Source organism: Enhydra lutris, unplaced genomic scaffold (genome assembly GCF_002288905.1).
Source record: "Enhydra lutris kenyoni isolate GAN:26980312 unplaced genomic scaffold, ASM228890v2 scaffoldscaffold24, whole genome shotgun sequence".
Taxonomy (NCBI): Eukaryota; Metazoa; Chordata; class Mammalia; order Carnivora; family Mustelidae; genus Enhydra; species Enhydra lutris.
The window spans coordinates 7,397,667-7,414,924 of record NW_019154108.1 but is presented as its reverse complement, the minus strand read 5'-3'; the positions used below and the strand labels follow the sequence as shown (position 1 = coordinate 7,414,924).

Here is a 17,258-nt window from a genome sequence, read left to right as displayed (position 1 = left end):
AAACCTTAAAAAAAAAAGCAAAGGAAGATTTGAAATAGTTAACTTAGTAGTTTTGACCTCTTGAGTTACAAAATGGCCTGTTGTAAAGTTTGGATAGCACTTTCGGGGAGCAGGCTGCAAAACCAGCACTTTGGCTAAAAGGTTGAAGAATACTAGAAGTGGATGTGCTCTAGAACCTTAGAAGGTTAGGATTCATTGAGTACTACTTCTTATCTCTCTCATTCTCTGCTGCTCCAGGTAAGCAATGGGCCCCATCACCTCCAGCTTCCAAAAGCGAAGGTGTCCGTCCTCATGAGCGGTGACAAGGACAGGGGGCTGAGGATCGATGACACTGGTGCCTGCAGGATGTCTTCTGTCCACTGGCTGTTGCTGTCCCACTGTGACATCAGGTTGCTCACCTACAGAAAAGTTAATGAGCTACCGTGGGTGTTTGTAATACTTGGAATTTCAAATTTTATAGACTATAAAAGAGGAGACAGGTAGGAAAATAGTAAACCAACACATTCTTTTCTCTTAGAACATGTTTCTCAACCCCAGCAAACTTCACTCAGGGCAGAGGACAAAAAAGCATTAACAAACAGAATCCTGGATCACTGGAAAAGCCTGAGAAGTTTATTTTGACCCTATTACAAAAGACTCTGCCCTATATATAACAGCTAAAAGTCCATATACATCCAGTGTAAGACTTACACATCCAAAATGGCTTATGAATCAAGTATAAGTTTGAGGAAATGGGCTGAAGACTAAGAGGTTCAGTAATGTATTGGGTTTTTAAAAATCTAGAATTAGTATTTAAAAATGGAAATTCTACCTCTTAGACTACAGAATCTTACGCATCAACATTTAGTCACAAAAAGAATACATTGCAGGTGTGACTGTGTGGCTCAGTAGGTTAAGTGTCCAACTCTTGACTTTGGCTCAGGTCATGATCTCAAAGGTTCTGGGATTGAGCCCTGTGTCGGGCTCCGTGCTCAACATGGAGTCTGCTTGTCCCTCTCCCTCCGCTTCTCCCCCAACTCATGCTCTCTCTCCCTCTAAGATAAATAAGCAAAATCTATTTTTTTAAAAAAGAGAATATACTGTACCTTCATTAAGAGTATTCTATAACCTAAACTCCCTGTTGCAAAGGAATTGTTACAAACAAGATGTGTGATTTCATACTGACCTTTAACCTCATTGTCGTGTATGCTCTGTTTGCTTCCCTGAATTAGGGGAGAAAACAAGAAAATATTTCTGTGACATTGTAAGAAAATGAGATACATTGGGTGAGTAGATTTTTCAGGGGAATTCACATTCCTTTTTTAAAAAATTTTTAAATATTGGAGTATAGTTGACACACAATGTTACATTGTTGCTTTAGTTTTAGGTGTACAACTCACAACTAGGCAAGTCTTTACCTTATGCTATGCTTACATCTGTCCCCATACAACGCCATTCTAATACCATTTGACTCTATTCTGTATGCTGTATCTTTTTTTTTCCTGTGACTTATTCATTCTACAGCTGGAACCCTCTGCCTCCTCCTCGCCTTCACCCATTTTGCCCATCTCCCCACCCCTCTGTTTTGGCAAGCACCTTTGTTCTCTGTTAAGTTTACATTTCTAAGCATTAGGGTTTTTTAAAGTTTTTTTTAAATTATTTTTATTAACATATAATGTATTATTTGCCCCAGGGGTACAGGTCTGTGAATCATCAGGCTTACACAATTCACAGCACTCACCATAGCACATATCCTCTCCAATGTCTGTAAACCCCCCCACCCTATCCCTCCCCCTAGAACCCCCAGCAACCCTCAGTTTGTTTTGTTAGATTAAGAGTCTCTTATGGTTTATCTCCCTCCTGATCCAATCTTGTTTCATTTTTTCCTTCCTGACCCCCAAACCCCCACCTTGCCTCTCAAATTCCTCATATCAGGAAGATCCTATGATAATTGTCTTTCTCTGACTGACTTATTTCACTCAGCATAATACCCTCTAGTTCCATCCACGTCGTTGCAAATGGCAAGATTTCATTTCTTTTGATGGCTCTAAGCATTCATTTCAAAGGTAGTTTTGAATTAATTCTAAAAAAATGTATCACAGAGATCACCATGCTCAGAAATAGGGTAACTGTAACCACATTCTCGTGGCTCAGGTAGGGCTTAATGATAGGAGTAACCGCATCTGTAATGCACGCCACGTTCTTGGTGTCTGTGATCTCCAGTTCTGTTCGTGGCCCTGCGAGTTAGGCTTTGTTATTCCTTTTTTACTGATAAGAAACAGAAACTCAGAGATTAGGTGATGTCTCTAAAACTAGTCAGAAAATAAAAGGAGCACTTGGATTGAAGTGTTCTGTCTGTCTGACTCTTACATCCTTAAAAGTTTATTCTTTCCATGAAACTAGTGGTTCTAAAACAAGTTTTGCAGTAAAAAGTCTCCTTTAAACAAAATCCTCCCAGAGATGTAATGTGTAAAATCTATAAAACTGGGACTGAGAACAGAGTTTGAAATCCAGCGTGTTACAAGTTGTGCTGTGAAATGTGTTTTACTTTTTAGCAAAAGAGATTGCCTAGAATTGCTTTATGATTTAAGAAGTATAAAAGCATCTGTAATTTATTTTATTTATTTATTTTTAAGATTTATTTTATTTAGAAGTACGCATTGATGATTTGCAGATATGAAAGCCTTGCAAACATGGGAATGAATGATGAGCACAGTTTAGACATTGTTTTCTAGGAAAACGAGTTTTTACACGCACATGTACACACAAAATTTCCCCACCTTGACCTTCTGTCAAAGGAGGGGTTCACACGGGACAAATCACCATTTCTGAACCAACGCTGAGTGTAATGGGAAGATATACTCTATTTCTTGCTTACCTTGCTACTCTGTGGACCTTTACTAGAGTCACACTGGGACGAAGAGCACACAGAGTCCTGACTCGATCTCCTGCGAGGAGAGGGAGGAAACCCAAGGAGGGAAGGTGAAGCTAATCCATCACAGCCGAGGTGTGCTCGTCTCTGCTTTAATTTCCGTGGGTTGCTTCTCTCATCATCTGTGGGTACTGAGCCACTTCCTTAAGACACCAGTCATACCTGATACCTTGTGTTACAACATTCATCTGTCTGGTGTTGCTAGACCCTCTTGAGGAGCCTTGGTAATTAAGACTGATTGTTGCTCGGGTCTGGGAAATAAAAGTCTACCCTGTCCCAAAGCTCAGGCTAGATTCAGTCCCAGAAGCTGACCCTGAGATGGCAGAAAGCGGGCTGGAGGCGGGCACCTGGGAAGCCTGGCTAACTTCTGCTCCGTGGTATTCAGTCCTGGCCTGGTCGTCTCGGCAGTACTCTGCTGGAATGGGGTGGAAAGTGGTCCAGGTTTTGGTGCAGGGGTTGATATGGAACAAATCTTCAAAAATAGCCTCAGAATAAGGCAATTTCAAGTCAAGGGGTAGGGAAGGTTCTATATACAGGCTCACTGCTGCTTTTGGTTTCTTCCTATGAGATATGTTTACAATTATGTGTTGCCTGAAAATCATAGCTCTCAAGCATATATAAAGAGGACAAAACAAGGCCCTGCTCCCTCATAAAGGGGTGGACACGGCTCAGTTTTAGTAGCTGTCCTGTGACACCAGCTGTCAGGGGCTGTCACTTTTGCCCGGCAAGTGCTTCCTTCTGCCTCATGTCAATGCTCATAGAACTTGATTTTGGTCACAGTGTGGTCAGGTGAGCATTTTCTGTCTCCTCTACTGATGTTAGAGATTGGTGTGAGGGTGACGTGGTAAGGGAGATTTGAACACTGCACCGCAAATCAGATCCCTGGGGACCCCCCGCCTACAAAAGACAGCAACAGGGAAGAAAGCTTAAGCCAACTTGTCCTCCCTTGGTAGCACCTTCCTCATGCTGGGATAAGCAGAACTCTTTGGACATCACCTACATACATCTGGGCAGTATTTCTTCATCAGTAGGTACCGAGTTACCTTGCACATTCAGGGTTTCGAAAGAGGAACAGGATGTTGTTAATCCTAAAGCGTTTGGGATCCAAGTCAGGGTCCACAATGAAGCAATCTTCAGGTCTGTACCTGGAAGTAAATACACATTCACAATCTTAAAAAGAAATAAATGAGCAAACAAATAAATAAATGTCTGTTAGCCCAATTAGCTGGTCTAGTCCGCCTAATTGTAGGTCAGAGTGGGCTTATAGATAAGCTCCTCGAAGTGTCAGGAAATTTAAAGAATAGAATTCTACTCTTTGAGTAAATGGAGGGACAAATTTGAATAAAATAGGGCAACTAACCTCAGGGAGCACAGGAATGAGTGAAGGGGACAAACAGGTAGTTCAGGGGCGATCCTATTCTAATGGCTCACTTCCCATCGACCCAGCTGCCAACGAACCATACACCTTTCAGGGCTGGTTCCCGGGAGCACAGTGATAGTCTCTCAGCTGCCTAGACTGGTACTTCGTGATCGGCTCCTAAAGTCACACTTAACCTTCTTTACTGAAAATAGATCTTGTAGCAAAACATTCCTTTTCCTTTAGTGGGAATTGCCTCTGCCAGTTTGCACTGCAGAGTGAGGGAGGAAGGTCCTAGGGAGTGAATCAAGCTCTGAAGAAAGGCCTGTGAGCTTGATGACGTGCGGAGCTCGAACTTTTTGGGTTCTTCTGTTGTGTGAGCCGGACAGTTAGTAATCAGCAAGAACAATTTCCAGTTTGGACCCAAAAATGCATGAGCCTTTGAACAGGAAGAGAAAGGCTATTTCTCCTGACTGGTGAAGGGATCTTAGGTAAATCGGAGGTAGAGGTAGAAATGGCTTCCACCACCAATATGGAAACCACCTTCAACTTTAGAGCCTTTTTTACGCTGGGCCCCAGCTACATTCAAGAGTTCTGCACTAAATTGGATGTTTTGCAAAATACTAAAGTGATTTTTAAATCAGTTATTTTTGTATAATCATCTTATCATGAGAAGGGAATATGATGTATGGCATACTGTATTGTTATTTTTCTCTGGCTGGGTGTTGGGTTTATATGCCTTTCTTGGAAAAATGCCTACCCCTTCAACAAGGAGCATCTCCTCCAAGTTGGGAACATTCTTGGGGGGGCTTCCCTCCTAATGCTGTGGTAGCAGACCTGCTTTAATAAGAGGATAAAGAACGGCACAGTGCATATTGGTATGGGTGTCAAAGGACTAGTATACAGTTGTGAGAAAGCCCAAGGGCAAGGTTTGAAAGGGAGGAATGGAAGGATGATAAGAATTCCAGGGGCAGAGCCTCATAAGGGTGGGGCTGAAGTATAGAGGGAGGGGTCTACAGAAAGAGCTAATTCAATGGAAGTTTGAAAGGAGAATCAATCCAGGGTCCAAAGAGGAAAGGAGTATGTCCCTTCAAAAGCTGGTTAAAAGTAATGACTCAGAGTTCGACTGGTAAGGCATTGTTAAGTCAAGAGGCAGAGATGTATTCTGCATTTTCCTCTTTTCCCTGTCCTTGCTTACTCTTTTCTCCCTCTTTTACACCTCTTCTCTTCCTCTGAATGCTTAGATAGACTTGATTTTGTTTTTATTCATTCATTAAGGTTCTTGACCATCTTATGCTTCAAAGTACAATATTACAAATTCCCTTGACATAGGATGTTCACGCATGGTCCCTGCTTACAGCCCAAATATCCAATTGGGGAGAGCTGATTATTTATGACCCATCCATAGCAAAAAAATACCATGTTATATTATTTCCTTTACAGCCAATGGTGAGAACATTTAGAAATGGATAGTGGGGGCGCAGAGGAGGGCACTTAAAGAGCTCAGTTAAGCATCAGATTCTTAATTTCATCTCAAATCATGATCTCGAGGTTGTGAGACCAAGCCCCGAGTCCAGCACCAAGCTCAGTGGGGAGTCGACTTGAGATTTTCTATCTCCTCTCTCTCTGCCCCTCCCCCATTTCATGTGTGTATGCTCTCTCTCTCTTTAAAAAAAAGAAAGAAAGAAAGAAAGAAAGAAAGAAAGAAAGAGAAAAAGAAATGGATATCAGGGAATGGATAAAGCTTTTGGCCATAGGTACAGGGAAAATCTAATTGGTTGATACTGGTTTATTTAATTGCATATGCCACACCCTTGTTAGCACTGAAAACCCATCTAGAATGCCACTTACCATTTGACTTTGGTGACAGAGTAGATGGTGGTGTCACTGGGAATACAGGAAGAGGAGATACACGGGGGAGGGGTAGACTGGGACAAAGTTTTGGGTTTTAAGGGTGTTGTCGGTGACCCGGATAGTAATTGCCAGATATGTGTCTTTAAAGCTCTAGGGAGATTAGTGTTTAAGACATATATTTTAACTTTTTTGTTGAGGCTATAAATTTGGACAAGATTCCACATGAAAGCATGTACTAGAGGGAGAAGGGTAAAAGTTAAGGCATCTGAGAGTATTATGAATACTTAAAGTTCATCTTATTCATATAATTCTGGGATTTGGACATCAGGAGCAAATCTCATGAGTGCAACTTCCAGAAAAGCCTCTCTTGAGAGTTATCATTACTGGTCTGCCACTGTTATTTATTGCTTTAAAAAAAAAAAAAGTATTGAATGTTACTTTGGCTCTATTGCAGTACTTTTATATTGTTTAAGAAAAAAAAAGCAACTTACAGTTCGTTGACAGTAAAGTTGATAAAATCCCATAAGATAATCACACCATTTAAGGTTCCAGCAGCAATCAAATTATATCCTTCTACTTGTAATAAATCAATGCAGTTCACTTCCGTACTGATGTCAGGACTCTGAAGAAGGAAGGAAACAGATGCATGGACCAGTATCTAACCACAGAACAAATGTTATGTGTACACTTTGTTATTCTACCATTAAAACAAAATATCTTATGATTTCTTAAAGTTACTTAAAGTTACTATTATAAATTACTATAAATTCAGTAAAATTGCGTTAGTTTTGCATTAAAATTTTTTTAACTTGCTGAATTCATTAAAATAACAAAATATTCTCTTCCATCTACTGACTCCTTCCTCTCAGCCTTGACTTCTTCTTCCTTGACCAACCAACGGTGTGATCACTGTGCCATCCTTCTCTTCCCTTCAGACTTCTTGAAAATCTTCTGCATTGGATGATTCTCCTCATTAACCTCCTTTTCACTCACTGTTTGGCTTCTGCTCCGTAGTATACAATGAAAACTTTTTAAGATTCAGTTATTTCTTTGAGAGAAAGAGAGAGAGAGCACACAGCAGAGGGAGGGGCAGAGGGACAGGGACTGAGAGAATCCTCAAGCAGACTCCCTGTCACGTGTAGAGCCTGAATGCAGGGCTCGATCCCAGAATCCTGAGCTGAGATCCAGAGTACAGTGTCCCTGTGAAAACTTTTTCTATTTATCACTAAGCACTTTCTTTCTTTCCTTTTTTTCTCCTTCCTCCCTCGCTTCCTTCCTTCCTTCCATTAAAGATTCTATTGATTTATTTGAGAGAGAGCACAGAGAGGGAGTGGGAGGGAGAAGCAGACTTCCCACTGAGCAGGGAACCAGACTCGGGTCTTGATTCCAGGACCCCGGGATCGTGACCTGAACTGAAGGCAGATGTTTAACTGACGGAGCCACCCAGGCGCCCCCAACAAACTCTTAACTTAGAGAACAAACTGCTGGTTACTAGAGGGGAGGTGGGGGGGGGGATGGATGAAACAGGTGGTGGGGATTAAGGAGTACACTTGTCGTGATGAATGCAGGGTGACATAGGGAAGTGTTGAACCACTCACTGTATTGTACGCCTGAAACTAATATAGTGTATGTTAACTCTCCTGGAACTCTACTGGAATTAAAATTTGAAAAAGGACGAGATCGTGCCATTTGAGAATAACATGCATGGACCTAGAGGGTATTATGCTAAGTGAAATAATCTGACCAAGAAAGTCTAATACTGTATGATTCCACTTAGAAGTAGAATCTAAAAAATGAGTAAACCAGAAGTGGAATTGAGCCTATGAATACCAAGCACAGTTGAGGGTTGCCAGAGGGGGAGGGAGTGAGAAGCTGGGCAGAATGGAGCTGGGAAGAGGGAGACACAGGCTTCCAGGTACAGAAGGAGTAAGTCATGGGAATAAAAGGCACAATACAAGGAATAGAGTCAATGATGTAATAGCAATGTATCAGCACGGATGGTATTTACACTTGCAGTGAACAGAGCCTAATGTATAAACTCTTAAAATTACTAAGTTGTGGGTGCCTGGGTGGCTCAGTCGGTTGGGCATCTGCCTTCGGCTCGGGTCGTGATCTTGGGGTCCTGGGATGGAGTCCCACGTCGGGCTTCCTCCTCGGCGGGAAGCCTGCTTCTCCCTCTCCTTCCCGATTGTGCTCTCTGTCACTATCTCTGTCTCTCTCAAATAAATAAATAAAATCTTTTTTAAAAATCGCTAACTTGTACACCTGAAACTAATGTAACACTGTGTGTCAGCTATACTCAAATTTTTTTTAAAGGTTTTATTTATTTATTTGACAGAGATCACAAGTAGGCAGAGAGGCAGGCAGAGGCAGAGGGGGAAGCAGGCTCCCTGCTGAGCAGAGAGCCCGATGCGGGGCTCGATCCCAGGACCCTGGGATCATGACCTGAGCTGAAGGCAGAGGCTTAATCCACTGAGTCACCCAGGAGCCCTATACTCAAATTAAAAAAAAGAAAAGATTACAAATGTATTATTCTTGTCACTCTGAATTGCTCTCTCCTTCCTGAAACTTCTTACTCTCTTGACAACTTTGCACCAGACCCTAATTTTGCTTGTGTCCGTCTGACCTTTCCTTTTCTGTTTCCTACCTGACAGCCTCTTACTCTGCCAATCTGTTAGATATGATATGCTGAGACTTTACCTCTAGCCCATTTGTTTTTCTTTTTTCCAACTCTTTTTGGGTAGTCTTGGCCCCTGTGTTTTAATCATCATCCCAATCTCAATGCCCTGCTAATCTAGTCAGTCCCCTCCCGTAAGCTTCAGGGTTGTATACTTAGAAATTTTTCACAGGTATCTCAAAGTTAATATGTGTAATTCTTGCCTCCTTCAAGCACATTATTTCATTCCATTTTACAGCTCTCTGGTAGCACCATGTCCCAGTCTCGTCATTCAAGTTAGCTCCATGCCATCCTGATCCCTCCTTTCTCTCAGGACCCTCCTCTCCCAGCTGCATGACATCAGTCCCTAACGAAGCCCAAGTTCTGCTACTTCTGCCACCTAAACATTGCTCAAAACCTCTCCTTCCACCCTCCTCGCTGTCATGGCTTATGTCCTTCAACTACAACAGTGGTTTATTGCCTGAATCTCCTTCCTGCCATCTTGTCCCATTCAAAACTGTCATCAAGCACCGGCATAGTCGTATCCACAACACCAACCTGATCATGCCATTTCCCATCTACAGCCCCTCACTGGCTTTTCCTTTCTTATACGAGACCCAAGTGCTTTAACACTGTGAGCATAATCCAGCCCTCCCTATCTGTCCATCTCCATTTTCCCTTCCTCCCTGTCTTCCTTCAGCCACACCAAGATGCTTCTGGTTATCCCTCCACCAGCCAGGCCCTTTCTCACCTTTGTGACATTTTTCATTTTATCTCCTCCACTTGGCATTCACTTTGTCTTCTCGGCTCCCCAACGAAATTTCCTATCTGGGCCGAGCTAAGTCTTGGTAATTCTTTCCGACCTAATCAGCAATGATTTTTGGGACCCTTATCTGGCCTAATCCTCCCAAGTTCTCTGTTGGGTTGCCCCAGTGGAGTTGAACAGGTCCCACAGCTCAGTAATCTTGGCATTCCCGGTGCTAAGAACAATATAAGCTGCATAATGGGTGTTCAGAAAACAGTGCTTCCTAAATCCAAGAGTTTTAGAGAAAGAGACTTTCCATGCACAACCCAATTTATTTTCCACTATGTGACTTTTGTCACACTATGTGACTATGTGACTTTCCATCTCTATAGTAATTTTATTTTATTTTTTTAAAGATTTTATTTATTTATCACAAGTAGGCACAGAGGCAGGCAGAGAGAGAGGAGGAAGCAGGCTCCCCGCTGAGCAGAGAGCCTGATGCGGGGCTCGATCCCAGGACCCTGGGACCAGGACCTGAGCCTAAGGCAGAGGCTTTAACTCACTGAGCCACCCAGGCGCCCCTATATAGTAATTTTAAAATACATTGCAAAAAAGGAACTGCTAGAAATGCTAATTATGATACATATAAAACATAAGGGCTCAAAACTTCAAGACAATTTACATTTTTATTATAATCCTAAAGGCAATTTTTTCATTTATTACTTCAGTAATTTATTACAGATCCTTCTCCCCTTCCCTGCCCCAAAACAAGCATTTTGCATTACCCATGTAATAACTTGCCAACTGTATCAGATCTGGCTTACTGTGCATTAATCATTGTTCTGTTCTTATTAGCTCTCAACAAGGAACATAGAACCAAATCCAGTGTTTCCAGTTGTGTAGACTTGGAAGAAATGGGCTAGAACAACTGTTTAAGGAGATGCACTCTGTTCTTCCAGCTTCGGCCCAATTATGAGATGATGTTATCATGACACAGTCACTGTATATTTTGACTTCAAATCCTTTAGCAAACAATGAAACCTACTTAGGATTTAAACTATGAATGGAATTGGAACTGCAGTGTTAAACTGACCTTTAAATTTGAGGGAAAATAATACATTATCTCTCCATAGTATGATAAAATAATAGTTTCCAGGGTCGCCTGGGTGGCTCAGTTGGTTAAGCGACTGACTCTTGGTTTCAGCTCAGGTCATGATCTCAGGGCTGTGAGATCAAGCCCAAAGGGGGCTCTGTGCTCAGCGGGGAGCCTGCTTTCGATTCTTTCCCTCTGCCCCTCCCCTCACTCCTGCTCTTGCTTCCCCCCTCTCTAAAAGAAATACATAAATCTTTTAAAAATAGTTTGCAGAGTCTTTGAAACAAGTTATATTATTCTCTCTTAAAGTACGTCTGTTTCACTAATGACAGGGGCGAAAAACCAGACTTTTTGACTGTTCCCTCTATAATTTGTGGTTTCGTGCATTCTTTGATTTCTGACCACTTATCCTAGTAAAAACTGAGAAGGATGAGCTAATATTAGAGTAAGCAAATGGTGGACAAAGTCTCAAAAAAAAATTCAATCGACGTAAACTTTTTTTTAAAGATTTTATTTATCTGACAGAGAGAGACACAGCAAGAGAGGGAACACAAGCAGAGGGAGTGGGAGAGGGAGAAGCAGGCTCCCCGCTGAGCAGGGAGCCGGACTTGGGGCTCCATCCTAGGACCCTGGGATCATGACCTGAGCCAAAAGGCAGACACTTAATGACTGGGCCACCCAGACACCCCTCGACCTAAATTTTTATGAGAACAAAGAGGGCAGCTTCCTTATTTCTCTGTTCTTCAGCCTGAAACATGCCCCCCACTTTACCCCTCAGGTGTGAACACATGCTCTAGCCATACTGAGTGGATATAAATATCTCACAAAAAGTCTTACAGATTGTAAATTAATTTATCTATTTTTTGAAAGAAAGACAATCAGTCGTTTTGTGAATCCTGATGGAACTATATGACAGCATCTACAGAGTCTTATTAAACTAAAATCAAAGCTCATGCAATGAAGTCAGGTTAGAGGAAGTACACACAGAAGTCCTTAAATCACAGCAGGGGCATGCAGTCAGCAAAATACAGAAAATGTGAGACTATGGCGCTAACTCTCCAGTATCTTCAATAAATAAACAATAAAGGGAATAAATAAATAAAATAAAGGGAAAGAGAGAAATGGAAAGATATTTATAGATTAAAGGAGATTTAAGACACTTTCCACTAAATGCCACAAATGGATCTTGTTTTGATCCTTGTAAACTCTAAAAAAATATGAGGCAATCTAGGAAATCTGAACACGGTGCGATATCAAGGACTTCTTAAAAATTATTTTAGAGGGCGCCTGGGTGGCTCAGTGGGTTAAGCCTCTGCCTTCGGCTCAGGTCATGATCTCAGGGTCCTGGGATCGAGGCCCGCATCGGGCTCTCTGCTCAGTGGGGAGCCTGCTTTCCTTCCTCTCTCTCTGCCTGCCTCTCTGCCTACTTGTGATCTCTCTCTCTCTCTGTTTCAAATAAATAAATAAAATCTTTAAAAAAAAAAAATTATTTTAGAGGGGCGCCTGGGTGGCTCAGTGGTTAAAGCCTCTGCCTTCGGCTCAGGTCATGATCTCAGAGTCCTGGGATCAAGTCCCGCATCGGGCTCTCTGCTCAGCGGGGAGCCTGCCTCCTCCTCCTGACTCTCTCTGTCTGCCTCTCTGCCTACTTGTGACCTGCCTCTCTGCCTACTTGTGATCTGTCAAATTAAAAAAAAAAAAAATTATTTTAGAAAAAAAATCTTTAAAAGTAATGGTGTCATGCATTTTTTTTGAGTCATTACCATGTAGAGATACATACTGAAATACTCAGGGATGAAATGGCACAGTATGTGGGATTTGCTTCAAACAATTCTTTTGTGGTGGTCATGGGGAGTGGCAGGAATACAAAGGAGCACACTCGACCATGCACACCTAATTTCTGAAGCTGAGTGCTAGCACGTGGACGTTCAATGCATTATTTTCTCTACTTTTGTGTAATTTCCCGTAATAGAAAGGAAAAAAAAATCAGGAAACGAAACTTACATTTACACATTGAGAGACGTTTTTCTCTACCAGCTGGACATCTGGGAAAGGAATATGCATGTTCCTGTGTTTAGGAAATGGCTTCAGATGCACAGTGTGATTCCCATCTCGTAGCAAAGGCACCACATTGGGCAGCTCCCAGGTCACCACGAGATACAAATCCTCTTCCTTACCCTTCAATAGAAATACAGCGAGTACTTGAAAAAATTCAGTTAATTATTTTATTTTGAGCTGTTTTAAAGATACAGAGAAACACAGAAAATACAATGATGTATTGACCACCTGGATATCAAGGTGGTAGATAGATTATCAAATTATCATGATCAAATCTTAAGCCCTGTCTGGCCCTCTTTAATATAGTTTCTGTCTCTTATCCCTTCCCAGAGGCCACCTGAACATAGTGTTAGTTATGAAAATCTTAGTATTTCCACATAAACTTATACATGTATTCCACATATGCATATATCATATATTGTTATATGTATATACATGTACATGGTACATATGTAATGGTATTGCTTTCAGCCTTTTTTTTTTTTTTAAGGAGGGGAGGGGCGGAGGAGAAAGAGAGAGAGAATCTCAAGCAGGTTCCATGCCCAGCACAGAGCCTGACACGGGGCTCGATCCCACAACCCTGAGATCCTGACCTGAGCCAAAATTAATAGCCAGATGCTTAAACAACTGAGCCACCCAGGAACCCTGCTTTTAGGCTTCTTACCTTTTTATAAATGATATCAAACTGTATGAATTCTTCCTTAACTCTCTTGTTTCACTTAACATTATATTTTTGAGATTTATGCAAATTATTACATGGAACTCTAGTTCATTTATTTTTAGCTTCTCTATAGGACTGTACAAATATATTGTACAATTTATTTATCCAGTCTTCTACTACTAGGGTGTTCAGGTTCTGCCAATTTTTCACTGCTTCTTTTTATGGACAGGTGCCATAGTTTCTGCAGCATGTGCCTGGAGCAGAATTATTAAATTGGAAGATATGCAATTATTGGCTTGACTAGATGTTATGAGTGGTTCTTCAAAGTAGCGTTACCCATTTCCACCCTCATGAGATCTAGGTAACAGTTTTCCTTTCTTTACATTCTTACCAACACTTGGTTTAAACTGATGATGATGATGATGTTTTTGCTTATGATGGGTTCAAAATGAGATATTTAAAAATAAAATTTTAAATGTATTGATTATATTAGTCACATTTTCCTAAGTTAGTGAGTGGAACATTTTTTATGTGTTTGTGAGCCATTGGGGTTTTCTTACCTGTCCTTTGTCCATTTTCCTCTTGGGTTGTTTCTTCTGGATTTGAGGGATTTCTTTAGCAATTCTGTTTCCTAATACTTTCTCATTTTCCTGGGACACAGTATATTACCTCTTTCTGCAGTGTGTGACTTATCTTTTCATTGTTTTTCTAAGACATTTTATCAAATGTAATAAAGAGATCTTGTAATATCTCATCTTGTGAATATAGTGTATCTCTCCATATTTTCAGATGATTGTTCTCTAGGAATTCTTTCCACAAAATTCTTGCATATTTTTGTTAAATTTACTTTAGGCATCTTCTATTTTTGTTTGCTCTTATAATGTGATCATTCTGTTTTTTAACTGGTTATTATTGTCGAGATGCTATTAATTTTCGGAATTTTAAGGGATTTTTAAAAAATTTTTTACTTATTTATTTGACAGAGATCACAAGTAGGCAGAGAGGCAGGCAGAGAGAGAGAGGGGGAAGCAGGCTCCCTGCCAAGCAGAGAGCCCGATGTGGGGTCGATCGCAGGACCCTGAGATCATGACCTGGGCTGAAGGCAGAGGCTTAATCCACTGAGCCACACGGGCGCCCCTAATTTCCGGAATTTTAATTTCTGTGTGGGGATAAAAGTCAAAATTTTAAGGTTGGTGATTTTGCTAGTAGAGCACAGATCTTTTAGGTTGAGAGCAGCTGGGTAAAGTGGAGAGAATATTGGTCTATACATGAAGACAACACATTCCCAGTCTCAGTTCTAACGAGAGCCTGGGCAAAGCATTTCTCTTCCTTTGGGCTTTTGTTCCTTATTTATTAAGGTTCCTTATTTGTGGAATGAGGACTTCAGTGAGTGGATGGATAAAAGTTCTTTCCTTTTCAAAAACATGTTTCTAGGTGATCTAAGGTCCCTGTTATCTCATATCTATGTTAATTGAAAAGTACTGGCTAGTGGTCCTCCTACCTGGTGGGTGGGTCTCTGGTTAGAGTTTGTGCCACTTTGGGAGCAGAAGGAAGTTCAGCAATGTCCAGGAAGTGGTCAGACATTGACATACTGAGTAACAGCTCACTTAAGCTCACGTGCCTCCTTGATGGCCACTATGGCCGTCAATCTTTCTGAATCCATGGGACAGTAAAATTAAACAAACAAACAAACTTTGAATTATTGACTTAGAGTTACTAATATTTAATTTCACCAAGAGAGGACATGGGGGAGAAGGGAACTGGAAACTCTGTTATCATCATTTTATGAAAAGAAAGGCTATAATTTAATACCAACAAGTAGGAAAGATACAACTTTAAATTTAAAAAGTAAAATTAGCTTTATGAAAAATTGCCCTTATTTTTTTCATTTCAGCCCTAAGTGGTGAAACTTTTTATCTCAGGTTGCTATTGGCAGACAGGCCTTCAGGAATTGGTGCTCCTGGAAAATAGCAGTTGGCATGATGCTATGAACACGAATGACTTTAATTGCCTTGAAAGGAAGATCTTTTGCTTTAAGGGACTCAAAACAGGGCTATAGAAGTAAACACATAAAGTTACGTGGATGGAAGGGCAGATAAAAGGAAGTAAGTGGATCTTCAGAATTTGAACTATTTTGGGGTTAATTACTCAAAATCTCTGAACTCCCACACCACTCCGTTCATGATGTTACAACAGTAGTATCTCACCGATCTATGTCTTTTTTGGAAGATTTTTTATTTATTTTAGAGAGAGAGAGAGAGAGTGTCCTCGAAAGTAGGGGGAGGGGCAGAGAGAATCTCAAGCAGACTCCTTGCTGAGGGCAGAGCCCATCGTGGGACTTGATCTCATAATCCCTAGATCATGGCCTGAGCCGAAATCAGGAGTCCGATGCTCAACTAACCGAGCCCCAGCACCCCAGTCTATGGTTTTTATTAACAAGGGCTTGGGGACAAATTTCTAAAAATGTTTTATACAGGCAGGATATAATTCTGTCTCCTTAAAACTGAGATTGTGAGATGATTATTGTCCTTCTCTTTGGTCAGGACGATGCACTGACAGGCCAGGCAGTTGATAATCTGCCTTCCCATGACGTGGCCAGAAGGTCAGGCCTGAAGAAGTTTATACAATGACGTTTGTGTCAGGACCAGGCAGTGACACAAGCATCTTTCCAGGACTTGGGAAAATAAAACCAAGAATGTAAGTACAAGAGAGACATTACAGCTCAAGCCATTAAGGACTGGTCTGAAGACACTAAGAAGAAATACATAAATTGTATGGGGGCTTCCCCTTACCCATCATGATTTAGCCATTTCCTGAGTAACAGAATACGACTACTGAAGCAGTTTTTGTTTGTTTGTTCGATGCAGCAGAGAGCCTGGGAAGATGGAGGGTGGGTTTATCGTTCCTGCACTCCACTCCCAGCTCTGGCTCTGGGAACAGCTTCTGGAGGCAAACAGAGAATGAGGGCTGGAGTTTGGGGAAAGTTATTATGCTATTGTTACCCTCTGGGCTGAACAACAGCCTGGGAACCAGGGTGGGAGAGAGTTCAAGGGTAAGCTCTGAACATGGTGATTACTCCATAAACAAACCTAAATCCCCGGAAGGAGGGGGGCCCAGGGGACAATGGGAAGTATGACATATACCTAGTGTTCCTTGCCACCAAGGAGTTGAGGAGTAGCTGAACAGCTGGACTGAGCCTTCTGTACTTCTGAAATTGGGAGAGACAATGGGAAGCAGGAAGGCTTCCGGCTATGGTCTCCACCAGGGGTGCTGTGAGGACTCTAAACCACCCCTCACTGGGGCACCTGGGTGGCTCAATGGGTTAAGCCTCTGCCTTTGGCTCAGGTCATGATCCCAGGATCCTGGGATCGAGTCCCACATCAGGCTCTCTGGTCAGCAGGGAGCTGCTTCCCCCCTCTCTCTCTGCCTGCCTCTCTGCCTACTTGTGATCTCTCTGTCAAATAAATAAATAAATAAATAAATAAATAAATAAAATCTTTAAACCACCCTTCAGGAACTGCATGGCTGCACACCTCACCCTCTCAGAATTGCCACTCCTGTGTTTTTCTAGCAGCCAGATCCTAGTGAGCAGAAAAAGAAACGTAGCTAGGAGGGGCTAGTATCCGGAGAGAAGAATGCAGAATAGGTCCCTGACTTGGACGGTTGGTGGTGTGATAACTCGAGCAAAACTGAAGAGTCCTTAAGGAAGTTCAAAACCGAAACAAAACAACAGAACGTGGCCTTCAAACATCCGAATTTGGTTGGTGAAGTGAAGGAGAATTAATTTCTCTTCGAGACTGGAACAAATAGCTTAGAAATAGAGAATAGAAATATTTCAAAACAGCATGACTAAAAAGAAAAACATAAAGAAAAATATAAGAAATTGAGAGGATAGAGTCAGAAGACCCAATATCCAAATAGTATGG

The 17,258-nt window shown here is 41.6% G+C and overlaps 1 protein-coding gene across 1 annotated transcript in view; it reads right to left on the bottom strand.

The window, feature by feature from the left end:
• LOC111150881 (WD repeat domain 64) overlaps nt 1-17,258 on the bottom strand; it is a 136,385-nt gene that overhangs the window by 26,801 nt on the left and 92,326 nt on the right. Inside the window, exons 14-19 of the mRNA XM_022508551.1 lie at nt 12,618-12,791; nt 6,614-6,744; nt 3,955-4,056; nt 2,858-2,927; nt 1,166-1,202; nt 259-398 (exon numbers count right to left, since the gene is read on the bottom strand). Of these exons, the coding sequence (XP_022364259.1) occupies nt 259-398; nt 1,166-1,202; nt 2,858-2,927; nt 3,955-4,056; nt 6,614-6,744; nt 12,618-12,791 (654 nt within the window). The remainder of the gene's footprint in view (nt 1-258; nt 399-1,165; nt 1,203-2,857; nt 2,928-3,954; nt 4,057-6,613; nt 6,745-12,617; nt 12,792-17,258) is intronic.